The 19,878-nt window shown below is 40.7% G+C and overlaps 1 protein-coding gene across 10 annotated transcripts in view; it reads left to right on the forward strand.

Moving 5' to 3' along the window:
• The window catches only part of Dusp22 (dual specificity phosphatase 22), an 86,697-nt gene that overhangs the window by 36,224 nt on the left and 30,595 nt on the right, over positions 1 to 19,878 (forward strand). For 4 of the 10 annotated variants that reach the window (XM_046453444.2, XM_058582336.1, XM_058582338.1 and 1 more), the window contains one exon: positions 10,140 to 10,222. In XM_046453444.2, coding sequence (XP_046309400.1) covers positions 10,197 to 10,222 — 26 coding nt within the window. In that variant the 5' untranslated portion in view covers positions 10,140 to 10,196. Of the gene's footprint in view, positions 1 to 108; positions 488 to 1,142; positions 1,177 to 2,026; positions 2,093 to 10,139; positions 10,223 to 19,878 lie in introns of those variants that run through there. The other 6 variants (XM_046453446.2, XM_046453439.2, XM_046453443.2 and 3 more) reach the window with 3 other exon arrangements.

The raw sequence follows: 19,878 nt of genomic DNA on the forward strand, positions 1-19,878 counted from the left end.
CATGACCACAGGCTGCTTTTGGCTTCTCAGTGGGAGTGGATGAAAATAGAGACCATGAGAGGCCTGAGCTGGCAGTGAGTGGGTGCTGACAGGAGGGTGTGTCTTAAGTATCTGGGCATCTGCAAAACCAGTGAACTTCACATACCTTCAAATCATAGCAGCATTGTTTAGATTCCAGAGCAGTGTCCAAGCAAAGGACTAGCAAGATAAGAATTTTGAGCAAATGTGTATCCTTATCAGCCTAAGTATATTGAGTATATTCGTGCAGTTATCAATTCTTTATTGAATGATAATCACATGGTCCAGGAGCCAAGGCTGCAGCAGTCAGTGACAGGGTATGTTTGGTACTCAAGGGGCTTTCCAGTGCAGCAGAGGGATGGACCTTGGCATGCCCTGCCACAGCATCACTGAGTGGGGGACACAGAGCACTGTGGGCATTGATGCAGTGTCACCCCCAGTCTTGGGGTTCAGGACAGGCCTCACCAGGGTGAGTTCACAGCTGCCTGGCAGTAGGCACAACATGTGCAAAGGCTTTGGGCAGCAGAGTATAGGGTTTGTCAGGGCCTTCAGAAAAGTGCAGTAGAGGAAAAGGTAGGCAGGAGGGTTGGGGGAGGGGACTCTCAGAATGCCTCAGCCCTTGAGGGAGGACAGCATACAGTTTGGGTCTTAAGCTTAGTGAGTTGATGGACACACATGTGCAGCCATCACCAGGTCCTTTGAGCAGGTTTCCTACTGGCTGTGGGCTACTAGGGTTCAATTCCTAGGAACACAAAAAAGAAAGAAAAAAGACTGCTGTTTGAATTTGTGAGTTCATATTCAGATGGTTGGTGCAGTCTTTATGATTTCTCTGAATAATGTTTATTTCCCTTTCTACCCTAGTAGTCCTGGTCTACTAGGACTCTAGTACCCCTAATCAGCCTCAAAAAGAATTGAGCACAAGGAGCTGACAGCTAACAGTCTGGAGGCTGGAGCTGAGAGTGGGGGGTCCCCTATGCCCTCTGTCAGGAGAGTTTCTAGGAAGTGGGTGTGGCAGGTGACATACCAGGCTGTACTGGGTCTCACAGCTCAGGTGAGGGCTCCACCTCTGCACAACACTGTCTTCTTGGGGTCTACGACACTCACTTCCTGTGTCTCTCTCCTAGATCTTGCCTGGCCTGTACATCGGCAACTTCAAAGGTGAGTTATCTTTTTAATTATTGAGAAAATCTGCCATCTTAACAATTTTTAAGTGAACAAGTCAGTGGCATTAGCTACATTCACTCGGTTAGTTGTGTAACCATCATGACTCTCCATTTCCAGAACTTTCTCCTCTTCCCAAGTTGAAACTCTGCACCCCCTTAAACACAAATTTCCTGTTTCCCCTCCCCAGTCCTTAGCAGTGTGAATCAAGCTGTAGTTGTCCTATGACTGGCATATTTCACTGAGGGTAATGTCCTGAATCCACACACATGATAGCAAGTGTCAGAATTTCCCTCTTTTTAAAGACTGAATAATAGTCCATTGTGTAGAGAGACCACATTTTGTTTTCCATTCATTTGTTGGTAGACCATTGTATTGTTTCCATCAAAAATAAGTTCACTTTTTAAAAGATCATTTTTAGACTCCTCATAATATGAGTGGCAGGCAAGGTGTAAACTGCCTACACACACCTGTCCTAGAAGTAGCCATCATTTGCACCCATGTCCTGACTCCTTGGCCAAGCCTCCCTGAGTGGTGTGGGTCTGTGTAGATGCCAACTTGACCTTGGATCCTCCTCTTAACTCTACCCTTCCTGGAATATTATTATCAAAATATAGTGAGCAACAGGCACATTTAGCAGCAATGTAGCTTATTTAAATAAATCCTTTGTCACTTTCATTTTCGAGCTATGGATAATAAATTTCAGAAGCATGTTTTTTTTAAAAATCATCTGGGAAACATGAGTGCCAATTTTGCTGGAGTTGACCTCCCACACATTTCTTTGCTGATTATTCAGTATTTTTATTGATTTTCAATCAACTATTGACTATTTTTGACTCATCCACAGAACCAAGCAGATGGTGGGCTTCTAGGGAGGGGACTGGGCCTTCTGCTCTGTGACATTTGAGTTTGGGTAAGTGAAAACACTGGTTCCTTAGCACTGAGATGAGGTACACTTAACAGGATGGATGAACCTAGGAAAATCAGACAAGTCTACACCTGTTTTGGGTTGGAAGCGCCAAATCTGATCATATGAGGCCAGTTCTCCTTCCCCCAATAAGCCGGAAGATAAGCAGAATCAAAATTGCTCCTGTTTTCAGGGCTGGGGATATAGCTCAGTTGGTAGAATGTTTGCCTTGTATGCAGAAGGCCCTGGGTTCAATCCCTAGGAAGACAAAAAAGGAAAAAAAAAAAAAACTGCTCCTGTTTTCTGGCTGCTACTTAAATTTGTGAGTTCAGGTTCAGGCTGATGGTGTAATCTTTATGATTTCTCTGAATAATGTTTATTTCCCTTTCTACCCTGCTGTAGGACTCTAGTACCCCTAATCAGTCTCAAAAAGAATTGAGCACAAGGAGCTGACAGCTGCTAATTACTACTAGAACATGTTAAAAATAGTACTGGAGTTCCTAAATTAGTAAGCTCAGTAGTTCTGAAAAAGCAGTGAGTACTTTGTGGTAGCCAGGCTGGGTGCCTGGTGGGATACATTAACCGAGCAAATATCTTTAGAGAGTTATTTAGTGAGCTACTATTAACTGCTTTCATGGGGGTCATCTTTAGGTTTGAGAACAGAGTTTAGGCTATGTTCTTAAAATTGCTACGTATGTTTGCAAATGAAAATTTTATATAAACACAGACCAAATTTAGTACTTCTGACAACAGTATATCAGAATTTTAACCTGACTCATAGAAAGCTATCTTCTTTTAGAGGGATACACCATGCACAGCATTAAGAAAATGTTTGAAACTCTTTTATACTAAAATCTATAATGTGTTGTTGAGTATTCAATGACACAGGAATCCTTTACAGTTTTGGGGTTCTTGTTTGGGGTTTTACCTATTAAGGGTCTTATTCTAAGCACACCTCTCCCTGTTCAAGTGTTTAATCCTTTGCCGGTGCCTTCAGTTATTCTTATTAGTATGTGATTGTGTTGTATTCAGTCAGTAATTCACCAAATACTTATTAAATACCAGGCTTGAAGCTTACCTAAAACAAAGGAATAAAGGGCATAGTTTAGCTCACAGTAGAGCACTTGCCCAGTGAGTGTGAAGCCCTGAGTTAGATCCCTGTCCCTCAAAAAAATAAAACAAAGGAATGTTAGTGCAGTGCATTGGCAAGAAGCAGGAAAGAAAAGTCATGTTTCATCTCTATAGTGCTGTGAGTTAACCCATCCATTCTGCTGCTTGTTGAAAGCTGGCCCTGTGGATATAGGCAGGTGTTCTCATCCAAGGATATTCAGAGTCCAGGCACAGGTAGGGACCAGGAAGGGGTCTGCAGAGTGCAGAGAGATGTCAGGTGGCTTGCCTTGGAATGCTGGGTACCCCTCTACTCACAGCCAGTTACGTGACCACAGATGAATTATGTAGTCTGGTCATGCAGGGTGGGATGGTGACATCAGTCTCATGGGCCATCCTGGTGAAGCCGAGCCAGACAGCACAGTCATGCTATTAGCTCAGCGTCTGGTGCCTGATGAAGGAAATTTTCACTCCCATCTGTAAAGTGTACCACACTTCAGGTTGTCACTGTCTTGAGAATAATATAGATGCTCATAAAGTATGGACACCTTGCCGTATCTGTAGTGGGCAACTGGGCAGTGTGAGTGAGCAAGGGTGGAAGCCCAGGGGAAAACGTGGACTCTTTCTTGCTCCAGGAAAATGAACCCAGTCATTATCTATGCATTATCTATGTCTCATTTAGTCACTTACCCTTCCTTTTAAATTATAAATACAGTAAACCTAGTGTAATACAGCAAGAAGTATAGAAATGCATGAAGAAAACTAGTCACTCCTCTTTCCTGCCCCATCTCCTTCCCTCCCACTCCTCCACTCCATCTTCCCCTTTCTTCCTTCCTTTTGTCCATACCCCCTTCCTTCCTTAATACTCTCTGTCCTTCCAGTGGGATCTCCTACATATTATCTTCAACTCCCTTTTTTTTTTCCTTCTCTTTCTCCAATTTTGCATTGAATCACAGTTTTCCAACACCTGGTGATTTTCCACCACAAACCCAGCCCTCAGAGCCAGGTCTTGGAGGCTTTGCTGGGAGCCCTCCGTTGCAGTGACCTGTACCCAGCAGCCAGTTCTGCACAGGTGTCAGGAGGAGAGGCAGGGAGTGGCAGCGAGAAAGAACCACTCCTGCCTGGGCTAGTGGGTGGGGTTCACTGCTTCCTCACAACTTGGCACAGGCAAATGTAGATGTCAGCTGACAAAGAAAGCCCTCATTGTTCGAAGATGTCCACAAAAATCTAGAAGGGTGGGAACAAGCTATTCACTGTGTATGTGGGGTGATATGCATGGAGTTCATGTTCAAGGTCACAGAGCTTCAGTTCTGTGTCTGCTGGTGATACAGACTGTATCAGGTAGTGGGTCCCAGTGGTTCAGACGAAGTTGAGTGAGCCAATAACTGCATTTGAGTCTGAGCTGGTCTTCTGTCAGCTTAACCTGGATTTGAATGTCTTTGCAGCCAGTGTGGATTTGAAAACATTCAGAGGTGACACAGATTGAGACCCATGGAATAATAATAGTGGTAGTGTATTAGACTGTGTAATTTATTTATTTACTTATTTACTTACTTACTTACATACCAGGAACTAAACCCAGGGGCATTTAGCCACTGAGCATTTTATTTTATTTTATTTTATTTTATTTTACAGACAGTGTATAACCAAGTTGCTTAGGGCCTTGCTAAGTTGCTAAGGCTGGCCTCAAAATTGTGCAGTCATCCTTCCTCAGCCTCCCAAGTCACTGAGCTTACAGGCATGCAACACTGCTCTGGCTTGGATACTTTATAAAGAAAACAAATTTATTCAGTTCACAGTTCTGGAGGATCGATTGCATGACACCAGCATTCTCACAATATGGCAGAGAAATCAGAAAGGAAACTGGGTATGCACAGAGGGTCCAAGCATGTGGGGAGGCCCCACTTTATAACAGCTTGCTCTTAGGAGAACTAACTCACTCCTCAAACCCAGAATTAATCCCCTCTGAGAGCAGATCTGATTACCTTCTACTAAGCTCATCTCTTAAAAGTACCAGCACTTTAGCAACACCACAATGGGGATAAAGCTTCTAGTGCATAAATCCTTGAGGCACAAACCACATCCAACCCTTTGCAGATGATGAAAATGACCATATGTTTACCACATATCAGGCACTGTTCCAAGCCTTTTTCTATCATTTAGTCCTTACAGCAGTCCTTTAAGGTGGGTACTCTTACCATTGTCCCTCCTTTACAGATGAGGAAAATGAGGCATAGAAAAGTGTGCCCAAGGTCAGCACCAGAAAGCATCAGAGCCAGGGTGTGGTCAAGAAGAGAGCAGGTTGACTGCCCCGTCTCAGTTCCCACTCCAGATTGGAAAGTGTCTGGCTTAACGTTGACCCCACCTACACCAATTTCATAACTCTAGAAGTTATAATTCATAACTCTAGATGCCTTTAAATTAATTTCTCATTAGGAAGTAGAACATAAAAAAAGATTGGAAGGTTGTTTGGGAAATGATTCAGCATGTGGCCTGGGCTCGGAGCAGAGCAGAGGGTGCAGGCTCTACTTAAAGAAGAGACGTCCCTTCACCCTCCTCCCCTGACTCTGGAATCCCCGAAGTAGAGTGGCAAGTGCTCCAGAAGTTTTTCCTACCCAAACATCCATGTTTTCTAGAGGGTGTGTTGAGAGGGGTGATTTCTAATGCATGCCCCAATACAGTTTTGTTAAATTTTATTCAAAGATGGTTCTGCTTGTCTTTTGCCAGACTAGCTCATTTCCCGTGGCCACTCTGGTATTCCCCATACCTTAGGACGGACTGCCCTTGCTCACTTTCGTTATCAGCCTAAGAACAAGAGCTGTAATTCCCCTTCCTAGGGAAACATGTGGAGTCACTTTGCCCTTTGGAGTACAGAGTCTTCAGATAAGCTCCCTGATACCCCAGTAAGGTCTTACCAGTATCCATGGGGCCTTCCGTGCCAGGTGGGGAATAGACAATCCAGAGGGGACAAAATTGGTGGACATTACTATTTCAGTGCTCACTTTATGTAAAGAAGGTATTCGTTTCTTCAGAAGTCATGGAAGCCTCCAGGGTAAACAAAGGCAGGGGTATGCAAGAGTCCAAGGGCCCAGAGAGGTCTTGGCAGACAGGAGAAAAGAATTTGGTTAGAAATTACCACTGAGTAATTGGCTGTTCATGTTACTCATTAACACATTTATACTTGGGAACAGTATTTTTAAAGTTTTATTTTTCCTAATTATAAAAATAATGTGTGCCAATTAGTAAAACAGATCAACAAATCCAAACATGATTGAACAATACTAAAGAAGATGAGACTTCTCAATAACTCCATATCCTGAGACACCTGTGGCTAATGTCCCTCTAGATTTTTTTTTAACATGTGAATTCTAACCTCTAACTTTCCTGTTGGTTATGAACTTGTTGCTTTTTTTATTCCAAGTGACTCTGAGTAGTTTTTAGAAATAGTACATACCAACACTCCATGTTGGGCTCCATTGGCAAGAGGTCAAAGGTCACTCACTCCATGCCCTCCAGGACTTGGTTACAAGGCACACAGGAACTGGGGTTCTTATTAAAGTACAAATTTTAATTACAGAGTAGGTCTGAGATGGGCTTGGGAATCCACATTTCTGATACCATGCTGTTAATTGGAGGGCTGCTGGAAACTTACATGCTTGTGCATATGCAGGTTGGTGCACACTGGTGGCCCCACTTTGAGCCTAACAGCTGTGTTCATGACCAATCCTATGGCCCTAGGTTGCCACCCAGAGAAACCAATGATTTGATGTCAGTAAGAAGACAAGATCTTGGGAGAAGGCATGGAGAAATGTTGGTCAGTTGGCGCTAAGTTACAGTTAGATAGGAGCAAGAAGTTCTGTTGTGCTGTCATATAGCAGGGTGACAGTTGGTAATGATAATGTATTGTATCTTTCAAAAAGCTAGAAAAAATGATTTTGAAAGTATTCATCATAAAATAAAATAAATGTTTGAGTTAATATGTTTAATCTGATTTAAATATTTTACAACATATACATGCATCAAAAGATCAAATGACACCCCATTCATATGTACAATTTGTATGTTTGTATGTATCAAAAACTAAATGTGAAAAAAGGAATGATAAGCCCATTGTCATCCTCTAGCAGTTTTGAGTGAACCCCAAGTTCATGGATGGAGCCTACGGGAAAAGGTAATCTCAAAGTAGTGCACCTGCACAGACAGCACTGCGTGAAATAAAGCAGGCAGCAGGAGAGCTGCATCGGCCTGGGTCAGGTCACTTCCCTTTTCTGTAGTCCATGGTTTGTATGTGGTATTGATTGGGTTCTGTATTCACATCTGTATAACATTATCCCTAAACCACCTTTTAAAAATCTTAATCTATATTATAAAATTATATTTAGATTATGATTATGGGATTAGTTGTGTAGTGCTGGTTTCACAACTCTGTGAATGTACTAAAAATCATCACACTGTACACTTTTAAAAAGGTGAATTTTTATGGCATGTGAATTATATCTCCATAAAGCTATTATAAAAAGAAAAAAAAAGCGTAGTCTTCACTCCATACCTTCTGGGGATTGGTTCCAGGATACCCCATGGATACCAAAATTTGTGGATGCTCACATTCCTTATATAAAATTCCATAGCATTTGCATATAACCTACATATATCCTTTTGTATATTTTAAAATCACTTCTAGATTACCTATGATACCTAATACAATATAAATGCTATGCAAATAGTTGTTATACTGTGTTGTTTAGGGAATAATGACTAATAAAGTCTATATGTGTTCAATATAGATGCAGGGTTTTTTTCAAATTTTTTATCTGATATTGCAGAATGTGAAACCCTTGGATATGGCAGGCCCATCATACATTTAAATAAATATTGGTTGTTAAGATTCAAATGCTGGAAGAATTGGAATCTGGGAGAACCCTGGAGAAGACCATCATATGAGCCTGCTTCATCAGGCTGTTCCCATTTGGCTACATTGTCTGTGGGCTTCAGAAGCTCCAATTTATCTTGTTTCACTACTTGTCTAAAAATACTCATATTGGCAATGATTGGCGAAATGCATTTTAGTATGAATGTGGGAACCAGCTGCCTGTGGGTTCCTAAAGGATTCCTGTTCCTGCCTGTGTTAGTCAGCTTTCTGTTACTATAATAAATATAATAGGCAGTCAACTTACCATGTTGTTTTGGCTCACCATTTTGGAAGTTTCAGTTTGTGGTTGTTGACCCATTGCTTTGGGGGCCCATGGTAAAGTAACACATTGTAGTAGGAATGCAGGGTACAGGAAGCTGCTGATGTTATGGCAGCTGGGAAGAAAAATAAAGAGAGGAAGAGGCTAGTGTCTCACCAGTCCTTTTCAATGTCACAACCCCAGCAACCTAAAACATCTCAGTACCAGGCTCCACCTCCCAAAGTTTCCATCACCTTCCAGTAGCACCAAGCCGAGGGTCAATCCTTTAACACAAGGGCCATTGGGGGAACCTTCCAAATACAAACTGTATAGTACCGTCTAATTTAAAATTAATCTGGCTAATATCCCAACTTGTGGTAGTGGCTGGGGGCTAGAATTGTGTCCCCATGTGTGTGATGGAAACAGCTACTGTGCATATTGAAATTTGAAGCTCAAGATAGTTAAACAATGAAGAAAGTAAATATAGACCAATATTGTACTATTACTTTTAAAGGCTTTTTCCTGACCTTGCTGAGTATTTGGAAGAGCATCTCTTAAATTTCTGCTTCATCTTCAAAGCCCGTTAGAAGTGTAAATTTCTTAGTTCCACTGTAGACCTAGAACTTAATCGGATCCCAGGAATCTGCCTTTCTAACAAGTCTACCAAATAGTTTGGGGCATGTTGAACTCTTAGAACCGCTTGTGCAGAATACACACAACTTACACAAGGGAAAAAAAAACACGGTAAATTCTGTCTCTTAATAAACCTGTATATCAGTTCAGCACCATGTGTGTGTGTATCCTTACATGTTTTTACAAATTGGGCATTACAGATTTGGTATACTATATTTATAGTTTGATTATTGATTTTTTTCCTGGCTTAACATTATATCCTGAGCATTTCCCCATACCATGAAATGTTCTCCAGAAATGTAATAATAAAGCACTTGCCGTTAAATCCCTTTGAACCTGTGTCTTTTGAAGAACTTGGCCAGGCCAAAGGCTCAAGAAAGCTGACTTCTTTCCTCCTTTTTTTTGCTGGCTCCCCATTTTTGTAAACTAGCAGAGGGTTTTAATTTGGAGGATCATGTCATTGGGTCTTTTCTACAGGTAAGAGTATGAGAAGGGAATATAATTTTGGTGTCTCTTTAGATTCATATGCAGATAACTTAATAGTCTATTGACAACTGATGGACAATTTTGTTTGGAATTTCTAAAATATCTTCCATTTTTTCCTTTGATTGGAAGTGAATATAGATATATAACTAAACCACAGTCTTACCTCAGTCTAGACTTTTCCCTGCTTTTGATGTCAAGGTCAAGAAATACCTATTCCTCTGTCTTGTAAGTGATCTTTAGTATTTAGTTTCAAGTTAGATCACTAATCATTAAGAGGTAATTGGGCTTTTAAATATTTTAAACATCTTTATTGTTACATGTCTCATGTAAAAAGACTGACCTGAGGATGAGTGGCTTATACATGCTGACTATAAAATGACCTCATAAAATGACTTTTCTTGAACAACAGCCATCATGATCATAATGTTTATTAATTTAAATACATTTTAAGTTTTAGAGCAATACTTTGGATCAAAAGATATGCCAGTCAGAAATAAATTTAGGCAAAATGCATAAAGTAGTAGCCCTAAATTCCTTCCATTTGATTGTTCTAGATAGGGTCAATTATGAAATTTCAAGAAAGAAATGTGCAAGTCATGTTGTGTTGTAATTAATTTGCAGAGAATATTAAATTGTCCATCCCCTTTCTTGGATGACAGATGCAAGAGACGCAGAGCAATTGAGCAAGAACAAGGTGACACATATTCTATCTGTCCATGATAGTGCCCGGCCCATGTTGGAGGTAAGAGAGAGCCATGTATATGTTCTGTGAGAGCCCGTGCATGCATTTGTATTCTGCATATGACATTAATGAAGGCAGCTGTATTCTTTCCGACATGAGTGTGCTCCTGTGATTGCTGGTGGTATTAATTTTGGGCTCAGTCCAAGTTTATGTTTATGTTCTGCCTGTGGCTTGGTGGAAGGGCGTGTCCTTCTTTCTGATTGTACTCCTGCTGTATTGCTGGTTTGGCTTTCTTGGTTAAATGCCAAAAAATTAAACTGAGGCTCCATTTCCCTCTGGGTTTTAAGGACATTTAAAATCCATTTTCAAGACACAGATGTAGCTCAGTGATGGAGAGCTTGCTTAACATACCCAAGGCCCTCTGTTCGATCCCCAACACCACAGGAACAAAAGTAAAGAAATAAAATCTATTGTCATTCTTTCAAAATTATTTCTGGTTTTAGAATCCACAAGAATTAAAGTTTATTATTCACTCCTACCCCCACCCCCTTGTAAACTCAAGGATCTACCATTTGCATTCAGGAATAAAAGACAGTGGAAAGTAAATTGTCCCTGATAATTTTCCAGCACTACTCTGGGATGGAAACTGTTAGTGTGGAAATTGTCATGTTTTACGGTTTTGGGTAAACAGGGTGTGTCTGCTTGTACACTTAATTCCAAAAACATCTTCAATTTACCCTGATGGATGGTTTGAGCTGTTGGCCAGGAGTAAAATCTATTTCTGTTTGTTAGCCTTGACACAGCCCAAGTTGCCTCTTTTTAGAAAATAATGCATGTATGGTTGTGATGTGTGTGTTTTTCTATTTTAGGGTGGGGTGTTGGAAAGGGAGGGGTGCTTTGTTCTGAAAGAAATAATCCTGGTTCAAGCTGTTTTTATTGAAATTCATATTGTACAAGAGTAGGTAATAATTTTTATGTTAAATTTATGTATTTTCTTTAGCCATTAGAGCTGACAGATTTTGGTTAGTGTACAACAAGCTAAATCAAATAAGGATATAGAATGATAAATGATTCTATTAAACAGTATTGTACCAGAGAACCAATCATAGGTGGTAAATAAACCTCAGTACATCCCTCCAGATCTGGGAGCTATACTTCCTTCTGTTGTTTTAGCTCATAATTTTTTTGCTAAAGTTTTAAAAATTTATTTGGAGCATGATTTTATCAGAAGCAACAGCAGAACTTTTTTTTAAGTCAACATTTCTTTGAAAATATTGGTTTTATTTTTAAAACCAATAATAATCATTGCTGTTTAAAACATAGCCAAGCTATGGCCAAGTTAAACTACAATCTGGTCTTGATTGACTTCCTCTTAAATCACAAAAGGAGACTTGAGTTTTCCTTTATTTTAACAAATTACATAGAAGCTTCCTACCCTCACCCACCAAGCCTGCCTTGCCACCTCATACTCCATCTTGTAGAACACATCATGTGGCCGTGGCCCTTAAATCTTTCCATATTGTTAGTTCTCTGTAAGATACAAGGTCTTGGAGTGTTAGAAATGAGATAGCTCCAGCCCGTATCTGTCCCACCTCTACCTTCTACACATAGAAACCACAACTGGAGAATGAAACAAGTAGGTACAAAGAGACCACTGTTTGCATAAAACCTCAGAGCTGTGGGCAAACTATGTTTCTTCATCAATCACTACAGAATCTTTTTTATTCCCTGGATATATTGTCTATAATGATAAAATTCTGCCTTGAAAAAGAAAGAAGGGGGTGGGAAAGGAGAGAGGGTGAGAAGGAAGAAGGGAGGAAGGGAAGGGTTATGTGACCCTTCTATGATGGCTTTTACTTAGAAACATCTTTTTGCATTCTTTGGGCACTATTGTTACCTTAACCTTATAGTAACTTTTTCCATGTGATTTCATATTTATTAAGGGTTATACTGTAGCATAAAAGATTTAAACATTGCCCATCTTATTATATTTATTTTTAACATCACAGGTAATTCTTGAATATGTTATTTTAAAAGTCATCAATAATCTCTATTCCTGCACGCATGGGGAAACAGGGCACTAAAAGTTATTTGAGCTGATGTGCCCATAAGAGTACAGAGTCTCAGAGGTTTCAGAGCTTTGTTCAACAGTCTTCTGTCTAAAATTTTAAATTCAGTTCATGAACTTTTCCAGCCTAAAATGAGTATGGGACATTGTTGGAGCTGGTAGGGAATTCACAGAGGGATTTTATTCTTCCACAGGTCCATGCTGTGGGAGGGAAAGAGGGTAGGGACGGAGGTGTAAGGGGAGAGTATGGGGGGTGAGTTGATCCCCTTACCTGGTAGGGGACCCTAAAGGATGGGTGAGGAACAAGGTGTGGGAGAGGAAAGAGCTACCCCCCCCCCTTCATTTTCTGAAATCTTCAAAACCAAGCTTGTTTACTGAATGGCCCCTTACTTACTTTGGGCAGCTGTAGTCTGGGGATGGGCATAAAGTGGAGAGGTGGGTACCATCTAAAATGGAAGGATTTGAGGGCTGTTACATCCATGTAGCAGGGTCAGGATCCTTGCTGCCAGGAAGGTAGGCATTGAGCACTTCACTGTAGATGCTTCCTTGGTTCATTTCCAACTTATATTTCAATAGGTTTTAAAGCTCTAGGGTACTTTGTATCAATTTTCAAGGGCTTTTAGAATCTTTAGGTCTACTTCTATTGCAAGGGCAGCTAAGCAAGAGAGGATAGGCATATTGAATTTGGTTTCTAGAAATGAGGAAACAGATCAAAGGTTTTTAGTATTCTCAAAGGATAGGCTATTGAGCCGGGTATAGTGGCACACACCTGTAATCCCAGGGGCTGAGATGGGAGGATCACGAGTTCAAAGCCAGCCTCAGCAAAAGCAAGGCACTAAGCAACTCAGTGAGACCCTGTCTCTAAATAAAATACAAACTAGGGCAGGGGATGTGGCTCAGTGGTCAAGTGCCCTGGGTTCAATCCCAAGTACCAGAAAAAAAAAAGAATAGGCTGTTGAACAGTAGGCCTAGGATATGCTGCTTTAAGGAAAAATAAATTAAGGGAATTGAGCACACCACAGACCCTTCTGGAGATTTCATAGCTGTGTTGAAAGAACAAAGCTTCAGAAGATTTGTGTTGTAGACATGTATTTATCATTTCTTTCTGAGCAAGGATCCAGTTTATGTTATGCATGTTTGTGTGACCACCTACTAAGATCTCATGGAACTGTAGTCTGTGGACTACAGATCATGGGGAGCAGGAAAAGGTGATCTTAGGCCAAGGACCTGCCACCCACTGGAGTTAGGGTGAGCCTCCCAGGTGCATACTTGCTCAGAGGAGTGCCATACATCTCCCAAAGCTCAAGCAATGAGAGTAGAGGACCTTGTTGCCAGCTGAGGCTATCTTGGTAAAGATCAACATCTTTCCATATTGTTTTCCTCATTCTGTTTTGAGAACTTGCTAAGGATAGAATGCAAGATTATCATCTGACTCCATCATTGTGTGGACAAAAAACCTGCACTTGGGAAATGTAGAGGGAATTGCCAAGATCCCACAGCTGATCAGAGGGGTGGGAAGCTCAGTCTTGTCTCCCAGACTAGAATTTTCCTGCATGCCTCCCTGCCTCAGTCCCCTCCTGGCATGGCTAATGCTTCTTCTTATTTTTCTTTCTTTCTTTTTTTTTTTTTAGTTTTGGGATAAAACCCAGGGGTGCTTAACCACTGAGCAACATCCCCAGCCCTATATTTTATTTTTTAATCTTGAAACAGGGTCTTGCTAAGTTGCTGAGGCTGGCTTTGAACTCACAATCTTCCTGACTTAGCCTCCCGAGCCTCTGGGATTATAAGCATGTGCCACCATGCCCAACATGGCTGATACTTCTGACAGCTGTATTGCCAGATATTGCCAGATTAGCTTTAGAGTTGCACCATTTGTGCTCTTACTAACAGTGTATGAAAGTGCTAGTTTACTCGTACCATCATCAGCACAGGACTTTCTTGAGCTTCTATTAATGCCAAGCCCAGGGACAGGTGCTCAAGATAACAGTAGTGATTTTTTTTCCACTCTCTGCCCTGGCAGAGCCCTTGGTGTAGAAACAAGATATATATATATATATATCCTGGTTATTTTATAAACATTCATGATCATTACAGTCCAGTTAGAGTAGGCAGGTGGCAAGTCAAATAGGAAGAGAGTAGAATAGAAGCCCAGAGAACAAGGTCCCTCTTCTGCTCATGAATTTGAGGCTATTTGCAGTGAGCATACATTTGACTGGGACTTTAGTGATGACTAGGAAATCAGAAAGTTTGTTTTGTGATATTATAGCCAAAAGAAGGCTGGTAGAAAAAGCCAGCATGTGACTTCCTCTGGATGGCCTTGACTCCTCACCACAATCTTAATGATTTTCCAAGAATTCTGAGCCCAGCAAGGCAGATGATGTTGTCCAGGTTCCTTCATGGTATAACTCTTCTGGGTAACACATCATTGCTAATGCCTGGAAGAGTCAGTGCTGGAACCCGAGGCCTTCTCACTATAAAGGCAAGGATCTTCCTGCCAGACATGATCCTTTGGGACTGTATTTTGGTATCAAAACCAAAGCATATGTTACTGGCTCACTATAGGAAAAAAATCATTGACACATATGTTCATTTCAAATACAAAGACCCAGATTTGTAATTGTAATATTTAGGGGTATAAAATACCTTGTTATTCCATTGCTCTGCTTAGGACTTGGCCAAGGAATTGCTTTTGTTTGCTCAGAACTATTTCCTAATTTTGGAGAATAGATGTGAACAGGTGTCTTCAGCATCTACTGTTTATTGTAGATTTTAGCAGGGGTGAAAACTCCTATCTCAGAAATGGTGATTTTTAAAATCAGAAACCTGATATTGTTTGTAGGTGCTGAGGAAGTAAGACCGAGCAATGAAAGGTTTCTCCCTTCCCCTGAAAAAAGAAACACCTCTGTCTTTCTAATGTAAAAATTTCAGAGTTTGTTTCATTTTTCATTCTTTGTATTTAACCAGACCACCTGCAGGAAACAAAACTATTTTTTTCATTATTAACTAAAATACATTAAAAGTATTCTCATTTCTTCCCGTGGTTGGTAACACTAAGAATTTTGATTTTGAAATGATGCATATTGTTGGATTCAATGGAGAAAAAATGTACACATGTATGCAAATGAGAATATTATATATACTAGGTAGATTTTATGAGCTAGGATTTGACTTGGGTATTTTCTATTTTAGGTGTGGTTTTTATATATAAACAAGTGTGTATGTGTATTTTTGAAGAAAAGGGTGTTTTCATAGGCAGACATTTATTCTTGATTCTGCTTTATATATCCTTTAACACTAAAGACATTTTTTGAGACATTTGCTCCCAGAATTTGATTTTCTTCTCAGTCTTGTTTGTAGATGGCCACTTCTCCTAGTTCTGAAATGTATTGTTTTCTCTATGTCTTTACTGCTGCCTGCATTTACCTGTTTATTCATAAGGAAACTCACTGAGATGAGATGCCCATTGGGCTTGGATAGTCCTGTGTTTTCACCCTTTGTTGATGCTCCCTGTCATGTGTCCCTCCATTGACCCTTTCCATTGCTCTTAAAATTTTGTTGGCTGCCCAAATATAAAGCAAATCAGAACAAGATGCTAAGTGGTGTTTGAAGTATAAGAAATAGGCTTCTATTCCTCCTTCTTTCTTCCTTCCCTCCCTGTTTTTTAAACTTTTTATTATCACGTAATAATTGCATACATTAGCGGGGTTCAGTGTGGTATGTCACATGCATACAGCGTGCTCTAATCTCAAATATGGTCTCCCCTGTTCCCCCACATCTCAGCTTCTCGTAATACCACTCTACAAGTTTGGCTTTCTTTTTTCTTCAATTCCACATATAAGTAACAATGTATAGAATTTGTCCTTCTGGGTCTGCCCTTCCTTTCCTCAAAGCTCAGACCCAACTCTTCTTCCTCTAAAAGGGATACTTCGGTGGCCACCAATCTCATGCTCCCCACTTACTCTATAAATTTTGTCCTGTTGGTTGGGGCATGACTTATATACACTCTGTGGCAGCTCCTGTAGTAGATCAAACAGCTACCTAACCTCTGTTTGATGTTTCAAGTCTTCTGGCCCATGCCAGGCTCCTGGGCTGGTCTGCAAGCCTGTCCCAGGCGGGTGCCACAAGTGGGGTTTCTTTGGTTCCGACAGCATTCAGCTCAGGCCCAGCACATCCAGCTCCCCTCTGTGGATGCTTGCTAAAGAATGAGAGCTGTGTGGGGTTTTAGCTCCATTCCAAAGCAAGACATCACATCTTTAATTACTGTGGCTCATTGGAAGTACGAAAGCAGAATGAATAAATAAATATATGGAAGTTAGGTTAGAGTCATTCTTCCGTTCTTCCCTTATCCAATCCCTTCTCCTTCCCCCTCAGTTAGGGAGGAGATGAGGGAAAGGAGAAATACTGGGGACTGAATTTGAGCAAACTATATTCTATACTTTTTAAAAATTATGTCAAAATGAATCCTTATGTGTAACTAAAAAGAAGCAATAAAAATAGCTGACTTATAAAATTTAAAACAATAAAAAGAGTGGGGAAAAAAAGAATGGTTAATTAACCATGAGTAATTAATGAAGCAGCCTCCCATATATGGGCTGTTTGTGTGGTTCCTTATTTGTCAGGAAGAATTGGCATAGTGCAACCCAGAATCCCCAGTGAAGCTTCTGTGATTTGGATTGATCTCTACAGAGTACTTCAGCTGCCTTTGGTTGTATAGAAGCTTGGTCCTATGAGGAGGACCATTCATCTAAGACATAAACAATTAAAAGAAGATTTGCCATGCTCAAGTCTCCGTGCCTGAGGTTGGGGCAGAGATGTTGGAGACATTATCTCAGACTTCATGGAACTTGTTGTCGAGTCATGAGAAGCTGAGAGAACATTCAGGTCACAGAGATTGACAATCTGGCTTGTGAAGGGAGGGTCCATTTCCAGTGCTCCTCCTCTGGCAGCCATGCAGGCAGACCTTCAGTTCAGACCTATCACCTTCTGCTCTGTCTCTCTCTCTCTGCTTGGTGACCACATCAGTCTTTGGGCTCTCAGGACCCAGAAGCTCTTCCTGCCTGAACCATGTGCCACTCTTTTTTTCTAGCACAAGGAGGATAAACACCTAAAGCCCACATCTTGTACACATAGAAGTATACAAATATCTCTGTTCATAATAACAAAGAGTTGGAGCCAACCCACCTATTCAGCAAAAAGTAATGATCAGTATGGTTTGTGTCTCGTGAATTCATATATGATGCATGACATGCTATATCCTTGTGGTCTATGGTTAACAGGTACAAAGTAATTATGTCATTTAGGTCATCTTACTCTTTAAAGGAGTAAGACACATCTTTAATAGTATAGACTATTTTCAACATTAGTATGCTGCCGTTTTGCTGTATTGATTGGACATCAGAATGAATTTATTTCCTTCTTTTAGGATTCACACATTACCCTAGTGATGCAACTTGAAGCATTAAGCAAGATTTTCTATTTGGAATGGCCACTGGTTCCTCCAAAATGGCTGATTTTATTTATCTCATTGGCACTGCAAAAACAACCTGCTATAAAGTTGCTAGTGAAATCCAGGACCTTTGAAACAAGTCATTGTTTGACCTGGAATGGTTTTCAGATTGGTAGTTGTTTCCAGAAAACCTCAGTTGTTTTCACTTCTCTAGGAAAATCTCTTTGATGTCACCCAAGAATCAGTGATACCAGCTCTACCCAAGCTTGCATCAGCTTTCATGTGTCAAGGCAAATTTGTTTGAAGCCAACCCCAGACTTAAATAGATATGACTCAAATAGAAATGATCATGGTAGGTATCGAAAACTGCCTCGTAATCGCTCTTTCTAGAATCAAGCTGTCTCCAAGTTCCTTGTGTGTGGGCAGTCAAGTGCCTGAGAGGCACTTCCATCTGCCTGACAGCACTTCTACCACCAACTCACTTGCAAATAGAGTTCTAGAAGTACTGCAGCACAAATAGACCAGAAGGACTGAAATTTTCTAGTACTGAGTTGATTTCTAGAAAGGAAGCTATTTTGTTTCTGTCTATAAATGAAAGAACTCTACCTTCACCTTCTGTTGGCCCCAGTGTTTCCTCTGTGGACCTTGTCTTTAGTGTTCTTACTCATTGACCAGTATCTCCTCACACTTGAATACTCTTTCTAGATTTTTCTTTCAAATCTCATTTTCTTTTTTTCTTTTTTGAGTGTATCTTTAACTTTTAATTTTAAGATAACTGTAGGTTCATATGAAATTGTAAGAAATAATACAAAGAAATACCTTGTACCTCTGCCTGAATTCTTCCAGAAATTGGGAATAGTTTATACAACTAAGTCCCAGTTTCTTGAGTATTTCTTGCTAAGCTCCCTTCTTGTCCCTCTTCTCCTGATGCTTGTGCATGATTGGGTTCTAAGTAGATGTGTGCAAGGACTGTGTTCGTAGAGTGGACTTGCCTGGTTTGTGTCCCTCCAGTCCTCAGTGGAGAATACACATGTAAGCAAGATCAGCCAAGATCTTCAGATCAAGATTTTGGGAGAACCATGTACCATGCAGCCTCCTCTATCTATTTTCAAACTGCTTGCATCAAGGTTGCACATAAGTGTTGAAACATGTGGCCCAGATGGTAAGAGCTCTGCCAGTCTATACAGATCTAAATTCCCATGGGCTGGGGAAGACTATAAAGCCCGAGGTGTTGAAGCAGCTTCATAGTACTAGTATAGTTTGACCAAGTGGGAAGGAGGAAGAAAGATGTCTCCAGAATGAGCAGCCCTTCAAGCAAGTCCGGAAATGAGAATAAGCCCTGGAGCCATAAGAGATGCTCCAAGGAGTTCCTTCTGATGATAGATTGGAGAGGGTGGTCTGTACAATGGGGCAAAAGTAATACTATCTTCCTTTCTTCTTTTGGCTAAATTGGAAGTTATTCCTCCAGATTAAGCCAACATTTATTGAGCACCTACCTTACAGCAAGAATTAAGGATAAAATTTGAAGAGAACAAGAGACCTTCCAATAAGTAAACAGGTGCATAAAATCTTAAAATAGCAAAGTTTCAAATGCACACCAGATGCAGAGTTCTCCAGGGAACCCAGGAGGCAATGGTAGCCAGCAAAGCTTCACCAAAGAAGTGACAATTTTATGTGGTCCTAAATGGTAATACAAGTGTGCTCGATAGTAATTGCAAGAAGAGACAATTGGAGTTGGGGATGTCAAAGAGTAAAGAATACAGGACATTCAGTGACATGGGGCATGCAGAAGGATAGAGTGTACTAATGCACAGGGTGTGCAAAAGGCAAGGTGTGTCCTAGCTCTCCTAAAATGGAGCAGGTATTCAGGGTTGCCAGACTGGAAAAGCAGGCTCAGAGCAGATTAGGAAAGGTCTCATTTGTCATGCTGAGGAGTCTGAGCTTTATCATGTGGGAAGTGGAGACTCATCCAAGATTTATACACAAAGTCAGGAGACACACTCCAACCGCGTTTCCAGGATCTTTACTTGGAAATGGAATGTAGTGAAAGAGATGGATATCCCAGAGATCACTGGGACGTTTTTGCTATAGAACTGATTAGAAATGATGAGAGTTTGAACTGGGACACTGAGGAGTGGGTTTTCCCCCCTAGAAGAAAATCCACAAAATAACAAAACAATATTAAAAGGAAAAGGATGGGTA

This window comes from Marmota monax, unplaced genomic scaffold (genome assembly GCF_021218885.2).
Source record: "Marmota monax isolate L192 unplaced genomic scaffold, Marmota_monax_Labrador192_F-V1.1 WCK01_AAM20220418_F8-fsc00029, whole genome shotgun sequence".
Lineage (NCBI taxonomy): Eukaryota > Metazoa > Chordata > Mammalia > Rodentia > Sciuridae > Marmota > Marmota monax.